Source organism: Podarcis pityusensis, assembly GCF_964106645.2.
Source record: "Podarcis pityusensis genome assembly, chromosome: 10".
Taxonomy (NCBI): domain Eukaryota; kingdom Metazoa; phylum Chordata; class Lepidosauria; order Squamata; family Lacertidae; genus Podarcis; species Podarcis pityusensis.
Genome location: NC_138035.1, coordinates 58400734 through 58419908, shown reverse-complemented (window position 1 = coordinate 58419908; position 19175 = coordinate 58400734). Strand labels below are relative to the sequence as shown.

At 45.3% G+C, this 19175-nt stretch overlaps 1 protein-coding gene across 13 annotated transcripts in view; it reads left to right on the top strand.

The window, feature by feature from the left end:
* The window catches only part of CADPS2 (calcium dependent secretion activator 2), a 370823-nt gene that overhangs the window by 190477 nt on the left and 161171 nt on the right, over positions 1–19175 (top strand). For all 13 annotated transcript variants that reach the window (XM_081023462.1, XM_081023461.1, XM_081023471.1 and 10 more), the window contains exon 8: positions 6318–6457. In XM_081023462.1, the coding sequence (XP_080879588.1) occupies positions 6318–6457 (140 nt within the window). The remainder of the gene's footprint in view (positions 1–6317; positions 6458–19175) is intronic.

Here is a 19175-nt window from a genome sequence, read left to right as displayed (position 1 = left end):
GGCCTCTTCAGCAAGATTTCTTTTTCGCTGGTCTTCTCCTGTGACCCTCTCTCTCGTTCTGTCTTAGTGGCTTAGTTTGTGTCTCGGCTAGAGAATGGAAGCTGATGGCTGGCATTCATCTCAAGGAGATTGAGGTTATAACCTATATGTTGAGATAAGAAAACATAAGCCATGGTAGACGTTTTTGCTTCCCCCCCCCCACCCGCCGCCCGCTCTCAGGTTCAGTCTATTGAATCTGCTGGAGCAGGTATAGGTCAAGAGGAAGCTGTGGTTGCTGAATTTGATCCAGGAGAAAATGCCGCTATTCCTTCTGCTTTCTGTCTCTAGCTCACAATCAGTAATTGGCGTGGGCTGAATGGTAATTGTGAATGCAAGTAGTGGTAAGAAAAAGGAGGTAAGGTGAATGAGATGTACTGTATTGACGCACTAATAGGGAGGGCAGAGTGAACTGGAGGGATAATAACGAAGGCCATCAATATTTGCAAATATTTGTACAACAGGGAATTGGGGCTGGTATCTAGAGTAGGATTGACTCAAAACTGGAAGACCAGGAGTCCCCCTGGATTAGATGCTCACTGCTATTCGGGGTGAGAGAAAGTAAAGGAGGAAGTGCAGAAACCCAAGGACCCACTTCTGATCTCGCCATGCATAGTTATGAGGGCAGCGGCATAAAGTCTATGTTGGAAAAATGCCCCCCCCCCCCCGGAAGGGGCCAGCTTCCCAGACTTCTCTCTGGTGGTCACTCTCTGGCTGGAATCCTCCCTCAGTCCAGAGAGACCGGTAAAAAGCGACCCCTCCCTCCTGAGAGGAGCACACTCATCTTCTGGCATCCCATCACAGAAGAAAGAGACAGTCCGTAGTCTACTCACTACTTTATTAAGACTGTACAAGCAGCTCTTACAAGCATGACTTCTCTCCTGAGCAGCAAACACAAGAGTCTACGACTTGACTCACACTTTGACTCAGAAGCAAAAGCAACTCTCCGGTTACATGAAAACCGGCAGAGACTTCCTGTCTCACGCTCAGAGACATCACATGATGTCAACACAGTAGCTGCTCTTTGCAGCTGGTGAGATCTGAAATCCCAGCAGTCTAAAAGAGCCAAATCCCCCCCCAAAATTTTTTATTTATTTGGTTTTTCAAATTAAAATTTGACAGAGATATATCAAACATAAATAGTAAAAAAAAACTAGATAAAATTCCAAGGAATCACCTGGACTTCCAACCTCCCCTTTGTGGGTTCTATTATTAATCATTTCCTCCAGCATCTTTTATGATGCTCCAAATCCTTTACCTCTTCCATTATGTCCAGAATTCAACCTTAAATCACAAGTGATATTCCCAATCCTACTAACGAGTTTAACTATTTACAATGGTCTTTAAGATAAGTTATAATTCCCCCCCCCCCCCCATTCCTTATTAAAATTTTGGTCTTCCTGATTTCTGACTCTTCCAGTCATTTTAGCCATTTCAGCATAGTCCATTAACTTCATCTGCCATTCTTCTATGGTAGGGACTTTATCTTCTTTCCATCTCTGGGCCAGTAACATCCGTGCAGCCGTGGTCGCATACAAAAATTGTATTTTCTGCTCCTTAGGGATTTTGGCACCTAGAATTCCTAAAAGGAAGACCAATTCCCATTGGTTGACTTATTGGTAACAGAACACGAGTTGTACAAAAATGAAAGATGCATTACATTCTAAACTTGTTAAATGGTGAAAACCTGGACAACCTTGAAGCAGCTAAAACATACCTGGGTGATCCAATTGAGAAAATCTCATTTTTTAAGTTATTGTAGGATTTGAAATATTCCTTATTTACTGGCTACAGTACAAAGGAAATTTGACAGAAATGTAAATATAGAATTACCTTTATTGTAATATGAACTTCATACAATTTCTGGATTCATCTGCAATTTTTTTTTACCTTATTTGTTCTGTCTATCACTTATTAATATATTTAAACCCATTTTAACCACATTTTTTTTGTAAATTTAAGAAATTATTGTCCCAATACATCAGCCTTTCCCCATACATATAATAACAGAACAGCTAAAATCAGAGATATTGCAGTTTCATAATTGGTAAAGAAAGTGTGTGTGTATGAATGACTGACACAGGGCCAGCCAATCAAAGCCCTGCTTAACTAAAAAAAACTATGGAGGTAGCCTTGTGATTGGCCCAGGAGCTGGCCATTCAGTGATGGGTAAATCTGGCTTCTGCGGCAGACCTGAAGAATTTATTCCTCCCAATCTTGAGTTCAAGGTGGAAGATCATTATGCACCCCAAATGTGGACAGTGTGCATGCGCTGAAAGCGCATATAACTATACGTATATTTTTGGCTTCAGATTTTCATCTTAAAAATATTGAGGAGTGGGCAATGTTTCCTCTGACTCAGCCTTTGGAATCAGAGAAATAATTCACAAAGTTTATCACTTTCTTGATAAAAGGAGCTGGACGTAATTGAGAGGAAAAGAATCACACCATTACTCACAAGTCCTTTGCTAGAAATGTATAATCCAAAAAGAAGAAAGGTGTTGCTTGGAGGGCAAGGGAGGAAACCAACCTGAAATAAATCCGCTGGCTTATTTATTATAGATGAGTGAGAAATCTTCAAGAAATACCTTGCTTGGGATTCTGCTAGTGTAAGCAAAAATAATCATTTGAACTTGTTAGAATCCTTGTGTTGCATTCTAATGCCTCATCTTAATACTGCTGTTTCGTTACTTACTTAGTTCCTTTTATAAATTTGCTTCCTGTGAAACATCTCAAAGCCATTTAATGACAAAAGCTGATACAGAAGTGTTAAGGTGAAAATCCTTCTTTGAAATGGTTCGTGTGTTCTGGAAAACCTTCACACCTCTATATCCTCTTTCCCCATCTGGCCATATTGTCTCAGAATGTGGTGTTAAAGCAGTAGTGTCGGTCTGGGGTTTGTTAAGCTGTGCAGCACTGCAGCTGTGCATTCAGAGCAGGGGGGAGAAACATGTCCAGTTGCCCCATGGCAGTGAATTAGAGCATAACTGGGAACTTCCATGGGAGACAGGTGGCTCCCAATCTGGATTTTATATTGATAAAAGCTTGGGGGCAGCAACAGCCAAAGCAGCAATCAGGAGAGTCACTTAGGATATGGTTACCAGATGTCCCCATTTCCTGGGGACAGTCCCCGGATTTACAAATCTGTCCCCGGACAAAATCCGTCCCTGGAAAGTCCCCAGATTTCATTTAATGTCCCCAGATTTATATTTTAAGTGCTGTAGATTTATTAGTAGGGAATGGATGTTGCGTGATTGATTCAACGGCATAAGACACATCATATGGGGACTTCCTTCGAGGCAAAATGGCGGGTGCCACGGCAGCGAGCAGCTCCTGAAGCCAGCCAGAGCCAACTGCACTACAAGGCTGGCTCCGGGCTGCTGAGACTGTCGCTGCCGCTGCCGCGAGGGAACCAGGGACTCCTGGCGCGTCAACTGGGGGAACCGCTGACCCCCCCATGACCCAAATCGTGCCGGGAGTGAGAGTGCCTGGCCACCCGGCCGACTGCCCAGTGGCGCTCCAGGGCCAGTAAAAACCCCGGAGCCGACGCAGGGAGAAGGAGGAAAGGAGAAGGAGGAGAGAGAAAGAGGAAGGAGGAAAAAGAGGGGAGCCCCGACCTTTCCGTGTTGCTACTGCCGCAACCACTGAGGAAGAGAGGTAGGAGAGCACTGGGAGGGCAAGGACGCGTGGCTAAGCCCAGCCCCCAACCCGAGCCTACTCCATGGCATATAGCGCTCCAGGATATCAGGCCGGGGTCCAGAGGAAGGCCGCGTGACAGAAGAGACCCAGAAGAGAAGATATTACTTCTTAATTAAAAAAAAAAAAACACGACTAAAAAAATAACTTTTTCTCTCTTTTATTTTTTTTAAAAAGTGTCCCTGGATTCCTTGAAAAAAAATCTGGTAACCTTAACTTAGGAGGTATGACCCAGGCAGCTGTCAGGAGCTGGAATCAGGCGTAGGTCAACAATAAAGCAATAAATCACTCAATGCCAGTGTAGTTAACTCTTTGTTCAAAGAAATGAATCTGCTCAGTCCTAGTGGTCACAACAACTCTTCCTAGTAGGTCTTTCCCCAATGAAGTGGTTGCAATGACTGAAGGTCCTTCTCACCGCTCTCTTAGGCTCCTCCCCAGGTTCCTTCCCCAGCAGCCTAAGGCTCCATTGTTTTGTCTCTCTTTTTCTCCACCCTCTTCATGTTCTGGGAGACCAGTGGGGAGGGGAGCTGGTCGCAGCAGGAGGGAGAGACTCCCTGGATTCCTCTGCAGCCTGCCTCATCTCTGTCTCCTGGTCCCCCTCCTCTGGACTGCTCTCTGCCACAGCTTCTTCCTGCTCACTAAACCCTGTTGCCCCTTCAGCTTCTGACACCTCCTGCTTCCAGTCTGCTCCCTCTTCTTCCTCTGACCTCACATCATCATCCCACCACCAGTCCGCCGCCTCTGAACCTTCTTCCCTTGGGGGGGTGTCCCCTTGGGGGTTCGCCAGCTGGTGCCTCCCAACGCTCCTCTTCATCCAGCCGCCAGTCCATCCCAGCAGTTGGGCAGTGGTAAGGAGAGAGAAGGAGCAAGGAAAGTATAAGCCCAGCTGAAAAGCAATAGCAAATGCAACTCCCACTCTGTAGACAGAGGCATGTACGTGCAAGCTATTAGTGTGGACTCACACATCTGTAATGGCAGCTGTATAGGCCTGCTGAACTCCTTAGAAGCTCACAAAACACCAGAGTTGAAGCCACAGGGAGGCTTCTGGGGGGCCTGCCACTTCTCTAAATCTTCAGCTTACTTTTTAAAGAAAACAACTTGTGGGGGGGGTGACTGTATTCCCCTCCCAACAAGCTACAGTCCCTATCTAATTTGGGGTTTGGGCAGTTGCTTTTAAGAAAATACGGGAATGTCATTAGTGTGGTGTAGTGGTTAAGAGCGATAGTCTCATAATCTGGGGAACTGGGTTCGCGTCTCCGCTCCTCCACATGCAGCTGCTGGGTGACCTTGGGCTAGTCATACTTCTTTGAAGTCTCTCAGCCCCACTCACCTCACAGAGTGTTTGTTGTGGGGGAGGAAGGGAAAGGAGAATGTTAGCCGCTTTGAGACTCCTTCGGGTAGTGATAAATCCAAACTCTTCTTCTTCTCTTCTTCTCATATTTCATCTCATTCAGCCACTGAAAAATGCAAAATTCAGCTATCTGTACCGTCAGCAGCCAGTTAAGGCCATGCAGTTAATAATAATAATATTTGGCATGGTGTAGATCAATTGTATTTTTTCACATCTGTGTTGGGTGAGCCACTAGTTTTGTTGAATATAACTTTTGAGTAACAAATGTCATTTTTAATATGGAAAAGGGGAATAGAATATTCTACAAAATATTTTAAATAAAGAAATTACAGGACTGTCTCCAGAAACTATTATTATATTTGCTATTTCATGACAATGAGTGAAGACTACAGAAGCTGCTCAATCCTGCAGCTGCTTGCTTTGGGGCATTAGCGTTTTTCTAGCATGATGCCTCAGAGGATGCACTTAATAGAAGAGTTTTTTTCTATAGAGTCTGCTACTGTTCAGGTGTCTGTGCTGGTGAGTATAACTTGCTAAATGGTGGCAAAGAGCAAGGCCTTCTCTGTTGTGGCACCTCGACTGTGGAACTGTCTCCCTCTGGAAGCAGGAATGACAACATCTTTGGTTCTGCCGTCACCAAGCAAAAGCACACCTGCTGTTCTGGACCATGGGGGGGGGAATAGTAGTGTTTCTCCTTAATACATGTGTGTTTTTTGTATGCTCCTCTGGTTCACTGTGGCTGGTACTATTAATTATTGTGTTTTAATTGTTCTCTATGTTGTACAATATTTTCTCTATGTTAGAGACTGCACTGTCTACAAAATTTCAAAGCGAAACAAATACTCCATGCCCTCTCATAATTTCATTTTATATCTTGTATAACCTGTTGTTTATAGCGGGGATAACTTGAAAAGAGCGCATAGCCCCATCTTGAAAATGTTTGTATCGCTTGAAAGTTTCTTTTTCAGGCTCATTGAAGCTTTGAATTCATGAATGAAACAGGTTTGGTATCAAAGTGATCCGAAATGTGATGTTTTTCGGAAAATAAACTTGTCTGCTTTGAAGCTGGATGTGTTAAAATGAAGCTGAAGTCTTTAAAGATTTGCTTCTTCTATAATCCCCTTTCAAGCAGAAGAAAAGTGGCAGAATCAGCTTCTGTACTGGCCAGAGCTTACAAGTCAATTGGTTAGAAGTTTTTCAGTGTGATAAACAGCTCTCATTGTGTTCTCCGCAGGTAGTATTGTATCCAACATCCAATAGCTCAAAGTCACCTGAGCTGCATAAAATGATCGTCCCCAAAAACAGCCAAGACTCTGATTTGAGGATAAAGCTGGCAGTGAGGATGGATAAACCAGCACACATGAAGCATTGCGGGTGAGTTTTGCAAGCGGCAAAATTTTAATTCTGTTTCCAGTGGACACATAGTTTTTGTTTGGTTTGTTTTTTTGTTCTACTGTATAATCCAAAGGGGGGAAATTAAAGAAGTAATGCAAGTATGACTAGAGGAAATGCAAGCTTTGTTTAAACTAAGCCTAACTTGTGGCTTGAATTGAATATATAATAGAGTCATTTGAGGATCAAAAGCCGTCAGGGAAAACTAATGTATGCAAGAATGAATATTCACTGGATTTTTGAAAGACATGCTCTTGAATTTTGACATTATGGTTTCCATCAAAGGTTTTTTTTATAAAAAAACTTTTAATATCAATTTTCCCTGTCTCTTGTGTATGAAAAAAATGCTACATGCAGTTATTTTCTATTGTAATTTTCTAAGAGTTTGAGATCTGCTCACCATTCCTCATTCCCTGTGAATAGTCTAAATCATCGGTTCCCAAGTAGCTACTTATTGCGGACCTTTTTCAAAAGCCAAGCTATGGACCCCCTGCTTCGGAAAGTTTTGATAACTTTATGGGTCTGCGGACTACCAATTGGTAACCACTGGTTTAAAAAGATGATGATGATTTCCATACCCGGGGTCACCTCAGGTGGCTGGTTGAGGACAGTTGAGAGGGGCAGCAGATCTGTGCCCTGAGAAACATTCACTCATTACCTCCTGTGCTTGTTGCCCTATGTGATGGCCTGGGATTCAGACTCAGAGGCTGAACCTGAGGAATCCCAGCCTGCACAGGAGTCCCCGCCTCTAGAACCAGCTGAGCCGGGGCTGGGGACTGAGCCTGAAGAGTCCTCATCTGTGCTGGATCCTCAGGTGCAGGCACCAGCTGAGTCTGCTCTGGCTTCTGAGGTGATGGAGGACCCATTGCCTGCAGGTGCTCCACTCTCAGCCCTGTCAGGGGAAGAGGAGGTTGCCTCTGGGTCCAGTAACCCTCCAGCCTCTCCGGAGCTGCAGAGGCTCAGGGCAGAGAGGCGGAGGGAACTAAGTTCCCGCAGGAGGAGTGCTCACCTCCAGGCCAGGAAAGGCGAGTCACCTGTGGACCGGGGCCACCCTATGCCTCGGGGCAGATAAAAGCCAGTCAGCCCCAGTCCCAAGTTGCGGGAGCAACGTTGTTGCTAGCCTGTTCCTGCCTGCACCCTATCCTGCTCTTCTGCCAGAGTTCCTGACCCCACCCGACTCCCCGCCTTGGACCCAGCTACAGCTTGGACAGACAGCCTCCATACCGCACCCTCGACCCGGACTGGACTCCGACCTCGCCTCTTGGTTAGCCCCCGGGACCAGCACACCCAGCTTTTCCGCCACTGCCCCTGTTTCTGTCCAGCCTCCTTTCCCCTTTCTCACCCCTTTAGCACAGTGGGGCTTCGCCAGGCTGTCTCCAGTTGCCTCAGGCAGAAGAGGTGGTGCCATTTTGTATTTTGTCTCAAGTAGCACAACGTCTGGGGCTGGCCCTGGCTGTTGCCCATCGTGCCTTGGCAACCGGTCTTTGAAATGAAGGGGGCATGGGAAAATCAGGTTGCAAGGTGACGGGAAAATCTCCCTGTTCGGGGGGGGGGGCAGGATAAAAAAATGCACTGGGCATGCCTCAGCTCTTGGGCCCACTCAAAGTAGCTCAATGGATCCTGCTCTAACAGTACTACTAGTAGTAGTAGCAGGAGTAGGAGTAATAATAATAATAATAATTAATAATAATAATTTATACCCTGCCCATCTGGCTGGGTTTCCCCAGCCACTTTGGGCTACTCCCAACAGAATATTAAAAACACGATAAAACATCAAACATTAAAAACTTCCCTAAACAGGTCTGCCTTCAGATGTTTTCTAAAAGTCAGATAGTTGTTTATTTCCTTGACATCTGATGGGAGGGCGTTCCACAGGGTGGGCGCCACCACCGAGAAGGCCCTCTGCCTGGTTCCCTGTAACCTGACTTCTCGCAGTGAAGGAACCGCCAGAAGGCCCTCGGAGCTGGACCTCAGTTTCCGTGCTGAACGTGTCAGGAGCTGGAGGAATCTGTGTGTGGCTGCCCCATGTTGTGAACCACTGAATAACTTTCTCAGGGAAGAACGACTGACTCTGCCTACCCCGGGATCACTGCTAGACCTTTATGACCAGGAAGGAGTGGGAAAGCCTTCATTTTTTAACTTGCTACTTTTTTTTGCAACTGAGCAATATCATTTGGCGTGGTGTGATATAACTGTGGCATCACCCTTCCAACACCAGCAGCTTGCCAGCATGGTAGTATAGCGTCAGGAACTGGCTGGATGAGGATGAGTGTTGGGAGTCCCCACCCGAGAGCTCCCCAGGGAGGGCACTGAAGACGACGACTTAGATCCTGATGGTGGGGCACTGAAGAGCAGTCTGCGGAAGGGGCGAACTGAGAGGTGCTAGAAGCAGGGGGGTTGAGTGATCAAGGGGGGCCAGGAGAAGTAGGGCCTTCCAGGACAGGGTTAGAGGCTGTGAGTCACAGTGTGAGGACAGACAAAGAAGAATCAGAGGTTGCCCCTCTGCTACACAGCAGCAGGACAGTCCCATTCCTGATGGCTCGCCTCCCCCTGTGACAGCCCAGTTGAGGAGAGTTCTCGATGTTGCTGAGCAACAGGCTGGACAGGCCCAGAGGAGGAGCTCACCCCCTCGACCCAGCCTTTGTCTGCTTGGGAAAGATCCAGAGTCATGGTTCCCAACATGGGGCACATGCCCCACAGGGGGGCAATTTGATTTTTAAGGGGGGCAATTCGAGAATGAGTTATTAACATTTATAGTGGTACCTCGGGTTAAGTACTTAATTCGTTCTGGAGGTCCATTCTTAACCTGAAACTGTTCTTAACCTGAAGCACCACTTTAGCTAATGGGGCCTCCTGCTGCCGCCATGCTGCCAGAGCACGATTTCTGTTCTCATCCTGAAGCAAAGTTCTTAACCTGAGGTACTATTTCTGGGTTAGCGGAGTCTGTAACCTGAAGCGTATGTAACCCGAGGTACCACTGTAATGGCCTTTTAGGCTTCCTCCACATGAATAGGAGTTCACTTTTTGAATAAGAAGAACTATGTGGGCATGCATCAGGATTTTAGAGATGCTTAGGTGGGGCATGGCCAAAAAAAGGTTGAGTACCACTGATCCAGAGTGAAAGGCAGGAGGGGGAAGCTAGTGGTCAGTTTCAGCAACGTCTCAGCTGGGTTAAGGTGAACCAGAGGACTCTCCTGTTATTTTCTGTTAATAAAGAGCTAATTGCATTCTGTGCCTCCTGTGTGTTTGCCTGCCCTGTGGTTGACCAGGCTCCTTAACATCTCCTTGACACATAGACAGGGCTCATGGACAGCAATAGTGGAATTAACCTTGAGTTCCTACCAGTGTGTCTGTGCAGCCTATGGTTTCTCCACTGCCTGTCTCAGCCCTGTCTCAGCTGCAGAGGTGGTTAGACTCCGCTACTCTTGTTGTTTAGTCATTTAGTTGTGTCCGACTCTTCATAACCCCATGAGCCAGAGCACGCCAGGCACTTCTGTCTTCCACTGCCTCCCACAGTTTGGTCAAACTCATGTTGGCAGCTTCGAGAACACTGTCCAACCATCTCGTCCTCTGTTGTCCCCTTCTCCTTGGGCCCTCCATCTTTCCCAACATCAGGTCTTTTTCCAGGGAGTCTTCCCTTCTCATTATGTGGCCAAAGTATTGGCGCCTCAGCTTCACGATCTGTCCTTCCAGTGAGCACTCAGGGCTGATTTCCTTCAGAATGGATAGGTTTGCTCTTCTTGCAGTCCATGGGACTCTCAAGAGTCTCCTCCAGCACCATAATTCAAAAGCATCAATTCTTCGGCGATCAGCCTTCTTTATGGTCCAGCTCTCACTTCCATACATCACTACTGGGAAAACCATAGCTTTAACTATACGGGTCTTTGTTGGCAAGGTGATGTCCAGTATCCCTGCCAAGAAAACTCCATGTCCCTGACCCCGCTACTACTTGTTCCTAAATGCCAGTGTGTCCCCATGTTCTTGGTTACCCTTCGGTCCTGATTTGCTGTTTACTTCCAATGCCCTCCTTGTTCCTTCATCCTGCCTCCTAGCTTTGCCCCAGCCTCACTCACTGGTGCCAAACACGGACCTGCCGAGCTCCCAGCTCATATCAGCCTGCAGCCCACGGCCTGGCTCTGATGGGAACAAAAAGCCTCAGCGACGCTGTTCCCCACAGTTAAGTGTGAATGCCTTCACAGGGAAACGGCAATAATAATAATAATAAAACTCTGCCTGCGAGGGAACAAACCGTTCCTTGTGTACCAAAACGAAAAGGTCACTGTATAAATAATTTATGGCAGGATTTTTAAAAATTTATGAAAAATACTATCTTTGAGCTCCAAGCGAGGGGAGCGGTTTCAAATGATTAGGATGTTACTGTTCTGCCTACAGTCCGCAAACAGTACAGTTGCCCCTCTCGAAGAGGACCTCCCTACCTCCAGTGGTTTTTGAAAATCAGTTCCCAGGTTCTAATATTACCTTCCTTGGTAAGGTGATCGAGAGTGTGCTAGCCAGGTAGCTGCAGGTATGTCCAGAAGCAGATTATCTGGATATGTTTCATTCTTGTTCCAGGCTGGTTTTAGCACTTGGCCACCCTGGTTATCCTTGGAGAGACAGGAATGTGTCTGTTGCTTTTCCTTGATCTCTCAGTGACTTTCAACACCATAGAACATGGTGCCCTTCTGGAATGATTCAGGGAATGGAGGCACTGTATTGCAAAAAATGAAATTGTGGGTCTGTCTCCACCCCGTTCCCTTTAATCCCCCAATCTCACTCCAATCATTAATCTCCACTCGTCACTTGATGAGCGGAGATTAAATCCTGCTGCCTACTCTGTGAAATCCACAACAGGAGAACAGGATCACACAGCCAGGGCAGGATCAAATCTTGTCCTCTCATCCATCAGCTGACATCTCCAATGGCGTCTTGTCAGGGGGCTGTCAGGAGAATGCAGGTCATCCACAGGTCAGGAGTATGACTTGAGACACGAAATGCAACTAGCTTATACTCACAAAAGTAAAAAAAAAAACAACGCAACAGAGCTCATCAGAACTAGTCTCCCCTAGTTGAAGACATTGCTGGAACTGGTGTCTGGCCCCTCCTTCCCTCTCTAGGCCCCTCAAACTCTACTCCTCCCAAGCAGCCATAGACTGCAGTGATGGGAAGAGCTTCCTTTCTGGGCCTGTCTGGCCCATTGGTCAGCAATATGCAGGACTCTTCACGTTCTGGGTGTCAGTGGAGGAGGAGAACTAGCAGGAATGGAGCTGTCCAGCTGCTGTCCAGATGTAGACGTAGCTTCTGCCTCCTCTCCACCAGTCTGCACTCACACAAGACACTTGGCCCCCAGGCTTGTCCTGGAATGGCTTCCTTCTTCCATCCCATCTGTGCTCACTCGAACCTCCTCCTCCTACTACCTCCCAACTTGTCCCTTCAGCAGACTGGTCCCCACGGTCCTGGGCCCATGTCTCCTTCCTTTGTGTCATCCCTGGTGGTGGTCACCCCTCTTCCTCATCCAGTCAGACCCTGACATGTCTGTGGCTAGAAGTGTTTATGCTGGCCTTACATTGGTTCACTGGTACAGCTGTTTCTAGGCTGGGTTGCCCTGGGCTTAGTTGCCCATTCTCTGTTGACCTCCCATCTGGACTACTGTAATGCTCTCTTTGCAGGGCTGCCCTTGGAAGAGGCTGCAGCTAGTGGAGCATGTGGCTGTTAAGCTGGCAATTATGGCAGCCTGGTGGTACCATGTGTTCTGAAAGCTGAGCACCGGCTTCCCGTGAGCTTCCAGTCCCAATTCAGTGTGTTAATACAAAGACACAATCAGCTTGAGACTCAGGTGGCTAAAACAGTGCTGCCCGCAATATCAACCATCAGACTCTAGAGTCAAGCAGGAAAACGGGCTCTGTTAGTGGAGCTGCCTTTTGTGAAATGCCCTCCCTGGCGAGGTGCAACTGTCCCCCTGTAATATCTTTCAGGTGGAGCTTAAAAACACTCATTTTCACCCATGCGTTTGACAACTGAAAGATACTGTTCCAGTGCATGGATAGCTCAGTTGGTTAAAGCATGATTTCTGATAACACCAAGGTTGCAGTTTCGATCCTCATATGGGGCAGCTGCATATTCGTGCTTTTGCAAGGGGTTGGACTACTGCAATGTGCTCTACGTGGGGCTACCCGGAAATTACAACTAATCCAGAATGTGGCAGCTAGACTGGTGACTGGGGGCAGCCGCCAAGACCACATAACACCGGTCTTGAAAAAAACCTACATTGGCTCCCAGTAAACTTGACTAAAACAGCACAATTCCGAGCACAATTCAAAGTGTTGGTGTTGACCTTTAAAGCCCTAAACGGCCTCTGCCCAGTATACCTGAAGGAGTGTCTCCACCCCCATCGTTTTGCCCAGACACTGAGGTCCGGCGCCGAGGGCCTTCTGGCGGTTCCCTCATTGCGAGAATGAGCAAAGCTACAGGGAACCAGGCAGAGGGCCTTCTCAGTAGTGGCGCCTGCCCTGTGGAACACCCTCCCATCAGATGTCAAAGAGATAAACAACTACCTGACATTCAGAAGACATCTGAAAGCAGCCTTGTTCAGGGAAGTTTTTAATGTGTGACATTTTAATGTATTTTTAATCTTTGTTGTAAGGCACCCAGAGTGGCTGGGGAAACCCAGCCAGATGGGTGGGGTACAAATAATTTATGATGATGATGATGATGATGATGATGATGATGATGAATGATCCTCAGGGTCCCTTCCAACTCTACAATTCCATTATTCTAGCTGTGAGAGTATGTGGCTGTTTTACACATTTTTACATGCCTGTTTTATTTTCAGTAGTTTTGTTTTATCACTCTGGTGCTCACAGCCCTGGACTTCTTTGGGAGGAAGGGCAAGGGGTGAGATGATATAAAATATTTGCAGTTTCAACCGTTTCAGCTAACTGCTTGGGACCCAAAGGGTGGATTGTGAAAGCCAACTTTGTCACATCAATTCTCCTGGCTTTGGCCAGGAAGATGGACAGCTTTCCAAGCATTTAATCTCAGTTGAGCATCAGTGGAGCTTGGATATCTAAAATACAGAAGAAGTCTGAAATATATTGGGACTAACTGATAATATTAATCCCTGGGCACATGCATCCACTGAACAGATAAGCAGAAGCACTGGTTTTAACTCACTTAAGGTTAAGTGACTTCAATTAAGTGCAGTGCGTGGCTTAAAACAGAGTTGACCTTGGATTTATGGTAGTTCACAATGTGGTATTGTATGTATGGTATTGTCAACTATAGTATGTATGGTGTTATATGCTCTTGACTGCTGCTCGTAGGACTGGGACCCGATCTGCACTTTTAGAGTGTGGTCCTAGAACCTGAGAGAGCAGGGTTCAAATCTCCAGTGTGGTGTAGTGGTTAAGAGCGGTGGACTTGTAATCTGGTGAACCGGGTTCGCGTCTCCGCTCCTCCACATGCAGCTGCTGGGTGACCTTGGACCAGTCACACTTCTCTGAAGTCTCTCAGCCCCACTCACCTCACAGAGCGTTTGTTGCGGGGGAGGAAGGGAAAGGAGAATGTTAGCCGCTTTGAGACTCCTTCGGGTAGTGATAAAGCGGGATATCAAATCCAAACTCTTCTTCTATGGGGGGGGGGGGTCCTCCGAACAACTATCCACACACTCAACAAGCTACATTTCCCAGGAATCTTTAGGGGAAGCCATGGCTTTTTAAAGTGGTGTGATACTACTTTGGATGTAAAGTGCAGACAGGGCCATGTGGACTTAAGGGGGAACACATACTTCTTAGAACGGGTTCCTTCTAGCATGTGTGCTATATGTGCATCTTGACTTGGAAGAAATGCCTAGCTTTGAAAGTAACATTACCTGAAAAATATGTTTGGTTGGATGGGTTATGTTTTAGCATAGCCTAGTGGCCAACAGCACGTATTGCATCGTCAAGCCAAAATATTTTTAAAACTCATTAAAAGTTGCTAAATAAAATCAGCAAATACAGAGTTATTGACAAGGGAGGGGACCATCAAGACAGCAAAGAGGAGGAAACGTTCTTTATAAGTTTTAGTTGTTCTCAGTACACTTGTTTCCTTGTGCCTCAGGTGTTTACTACTAATTTAAGAGACACATAAACCTGCTAAGTCATACTAGCGGTTCATACAATTCAGTATTATCTGCTTTGTGAGGCAGCAGCTCTAGTTAAATATGTTAAGTTAAATTAATTGGAGAAGCTTGCAAATAACAGAGAGGCTTAGGATTTAATCAGGTAATGGGATGAATTAGTATGTTTAATACTGAATTGGAAAGGAAAACAAAAAGATGTTAAGTGATTAAGTTAATTTTACAAGAATAGTGGTTTTGGAAAACCGTTAAAATGATATACACTGAAATTCAATCGGGTGATACGAGGAAGTCACTTAACAATGTTACTAAGTTTGGTTTAAATGCGGTAGAGATTTATGTTTGTTTGTTTATTTGTTTAAAAAACATTTGGAAAATCAATAAAAAAAAATGGGGGGGGGGACAAGAGAGGCAGCAGCTCTGCAATGTCTGAGCAGAGCCTTTCCTGGCTGTTTCAAACCCTTTGTTTGGAGGTTAATATGAGCTGATCTGCTGATCTGTGGGTTATATTATTCATTTTTGCAGGGGTGTGGATTTTGCAGACATCTTGGATTTTATTTTTAATTTAAAAGCGTAAATCAATTAAGGCTGTGTGCATCTTTTGTTTCCAGCTATGAGAAAGTCGATCAAGCCTTGCCACAGATTGCATTGGGAATGCCAATCATTTCTGAGAATGGAATCTCTACAGTTTCCTAATACGTCTTTGCTCTGTTTTTGAAAACTGCAAACCCTGCAAACACTCGTGGCAAAGTGTGCCAAGCCTTTGTCATGAGAGGGCAGCCTCTTCATCAGATCTTACTGTGTGGGCAAGATGATACTGGTGACCAGGACGGGGTGCACTTTAGATGCCCTGTACCTAAGCCATTTTTAAGGACGCAGGTGGCGCTGTGGGTTAAACCACAGAGCCTAGGACTTGCCAATCAGAAGGTCGGTGGTTCAAATCCCCGCGACGGGGTGAGCTCCCGTTGCTCAGTCCCTGCTCCTGCCAACCTAGCAGTTCAAAAGCATGTCAAAGTGCAAGTAGATAAGTAGGTACCACTCCAGCGGGAAGGTAAACGGCGTTTCTGTGCGCTGCTCTGGTTCTCCAGAAGCGGCTTAGTCATGCTGGCCACATGACCCGGAAGCTGTACGCCACCTCCCTCAGCCAATAAAGCGAGATGAGCGCCGCAACCCCAGAGTCGGCCATGACTGGACCTAATGGTCAGGGGTCCCTTTACCTAAGCCATTTGGGGCTTTTTACGCAATATTCAGCACAGTAATTGTTTCCGAAAGCATCTTGGTGACCAGTGCAAATGTTTCAGAGAAGGAGGGCAGACTTTTTTACCAGATTGCCCCAGACTCTGAGCTTTCTCATCTCTCTCTCTCTCTATATATATATAAGCGTAAATGTCTAACCTTCCTGGAATGTTATGGGACAAAAGCACAGGTACCTTCTAAGCTACCTCTGTAAAATGGCAATGAGTGTGGTAAGGCAGCAGCAGTGAAGCACACAATAAGACAACAACACAATAAAGCACTATAGCGCTAGGTCAATTTGCAGCACACCTCTACAGTCTCTTAGCATATTTTTCTGCGAGTTCGTTTTCTTGCTGCATGTTCAGGCTGCCAAAGATATTGGTGTTGATTCTGACATTTCAATCTTCATGCATCAAGTTGCATACCATAGGTTGAATCATAGGAAATAAAGTTTAGTTTTTGCCATAAAAATGTGGTGGCATTTCAACCTTTTAGGTATTCGTTTGTTCTTGTTCTGAACAAAATGAATAGAGTTAAATCAGTTTACCAAAAAAATAAGGAAATAAGAAGATTTGAACATTGCAGAGCAGGTGACATGCAGAAATTATTTTAATGAGTCATTGCATAATGATGATGAGATTACATGCAAAAGAGTTGGGGAATAAAGAAACAGAAGTGTACGTCCTCCTGATAGATCCATAGAGAACAGATTATAGCAATGAGCGTGATCTTAATTTTTTTTCTGGCAATAATTGCTAGTAAAGGGATCTTGGAGACCTTTGTAACAAGTTGCAGCCATTTTAATTGCAGAGAGAAGCTGAGGGGCTTTTAATTGCCAGAAGATATATTACTAAACGAGGTATCACTTTGCATTCATTTCAGAGTAATTAGTCTGAAATATTTGCAAAACTTGAGGGAAATCAGATACAAACTCAACTTTTTTAAACCAGAATTTGGACTAACGTCCCATACAGTGCTATGCAGCTGAAAGGTTTCCTTAGTGGTTTAGGCTATAATCCTGTGATTGGTTGGCATTTAAGCCAATTGACTGCACTGGGAATAAACTCTCCACTGTGTATTGGACTCATCAGCCTGTTTCAATCATGGGGAAAAAATCTGAATCAGGTCCTTTCAATTTAAACAAATAATCTGCTGTGATACTTTTATGCACTCATCAACACTGCAATAGAGCTTCAGTGCAATCCCATTTATTTTTTACTGAGTTATTAAAGCTCTAGTAGGAGACAAACTATTTCAGAATGCTTGCAATGTTCCCCCTCCCCCTTTTTTTGTCTTACCTGATTTGCTAACTGCCTGGAGCTTCTACTGCCGGGCTTGTAGAATTTTTGTATTTGTATAAAATAGTATTTTATTGATGTCCAGTGGCTCTGATTCTTCTTATTTCCACTTACCTAGACATTGCTTTGAGCCACTTTCCCCATACTTAAGTACAGTGGTACCTCAGGTTAGGAACTTAATTCGTTCCAGAGGTCAGTTCTTAACCTGAAATTGTTCTTAACCTGAGGTACCACTTTACCTAATGGGGCCTCCTGCTGCCGCCGCGCCGTGAGCATGCAATTTCTGTTCTCATCCTGAAGCAAAGTTCTTAACCCAAGGTAATATTTCTGGCTTGGCGGAGTCTGTAACTTGAAGCATCTGTAACCCGAGGTACCACTGTAATAATTGAGCCACATCCCTTTCTATTTATTCTTTTATTTCTTTTGTGATCCAAGTTATTTTATGCATACCCCATGCAATACAGCCCTCATAGCCTCTCATGGCATAGTAATAAATATACCTGGTGCATAATTCTCATTAGAATAGCAAAGTATTGCATCTTTATTTTATTTTTCTATGCTGGCTTGTTTGATAAGTAATAAAGGATTAAGATGTCGAGCGGGTATTTTGAGTATAGTTTTTTAAAAAGGTAAAGGTAAAGGACCCCTGACAGTTAAGTCCAGTCATGAACGACTCTGGGGTCGCGGCGCTCATCTCGCTTTACAGGCCGAGGGAGCCGGCATTTGTCTGTAGACAGTTTTTCCAGGTCATGTGGCCAGCATGACTAAGCCGCCTCTGGCGAAACCAGAACAGCACACAGAAACGCCTTTTACCTTCCTGCCGGAGTGGTACCTATTTATCTATTTGCACTTGATGTGCTTTCGAACTGCTAGGTGGGCAGGAGCAGGGACCGAGCAATGGGAGTTCACCCTGTCGTGGGGATTCGAACCGCCAACCTTCTGATTGGCAAGCCCAAGAGGCTCAGTGGTTTAGGATGTTGCTTTTGGACTCCCAGCAACCCCAGCTATCAGCATTCATGGTCCCTAGGGATGATGGGAATTGTAGTCTTGCAACATCTATAAATCCACAGGTTTCCCCATCCCTGATACAGATACACATTTATATCTGTCCCTTTGGTGTGGATGGGAAACTTCATTTACATGTGTTGACTATTGTCACATTAAGATGTTTCCCCATGTCTAGTACTAAATATGTACTGTTTCTTGTTGTGCATGTTATCTCTTAACCTACGGCTGCTCTCAACATAACTTGTGGTCAGCTTTGAGGGGCTTATGTCTCAAGATAAAACAAAGCTCTGTTCTCCCCCACTAAAGCATGTTTTGTTTCCCTGGAGTCTGGCCTATTTCTTGTGCATCTGTTTAGGCTCATTCCAGTTCTTTCTAGCACTGAGGAGAGAGAAAAAAATACTTCATTGTGAAACACTTACAGCTTCCATTTTGATTACATATTGAGAAGCATTTAATTATCTTATCTCATTTAATTAGCTTTGCTGCTGGGGTCAATTGCTTTTTTATTAGCATGGCAGACTTCCGACTTTGATTGGCATGAAATAACATAAAACGGCGTATTTCGTTTTAAGGCGGCACACTTCCGAGGCTTTGGCCATTCTGTCGTTTTATCAAATTGTAACATGATATGTTATGCGTATTTCTATCAGGACCAGCAGAACGTCTCTGCTTTCTGATCAGGGAATTTGAAGGCGGAATGCTCTTAACTTTCTGAATCAACAGACACAGAAAAAGTCAAGGCATAATCCAGAACAGTGGTGCAGTTTGAATTTCTATGTTCCTTAGCACCATTCCTGAAGCTAGTGGTGCATATTTCTAACGCTAATTAAATTTTGTGATGAAAATATAGCAGTCCCTTAAATTTACACGTGAAATGCTAGTCCACACATCTCCACATTGACAGTGGATGTGGGCATAGACAAAGCCTACACAAAAAGACTTGGTTAGTGTGTAATACTACACGAAACTATGGCTTAGCGCAGGGGTCAACAAACTACGGCCCAGGGGCCAGATGTGGCCCCCCCCAGGCTCATAAATCCAG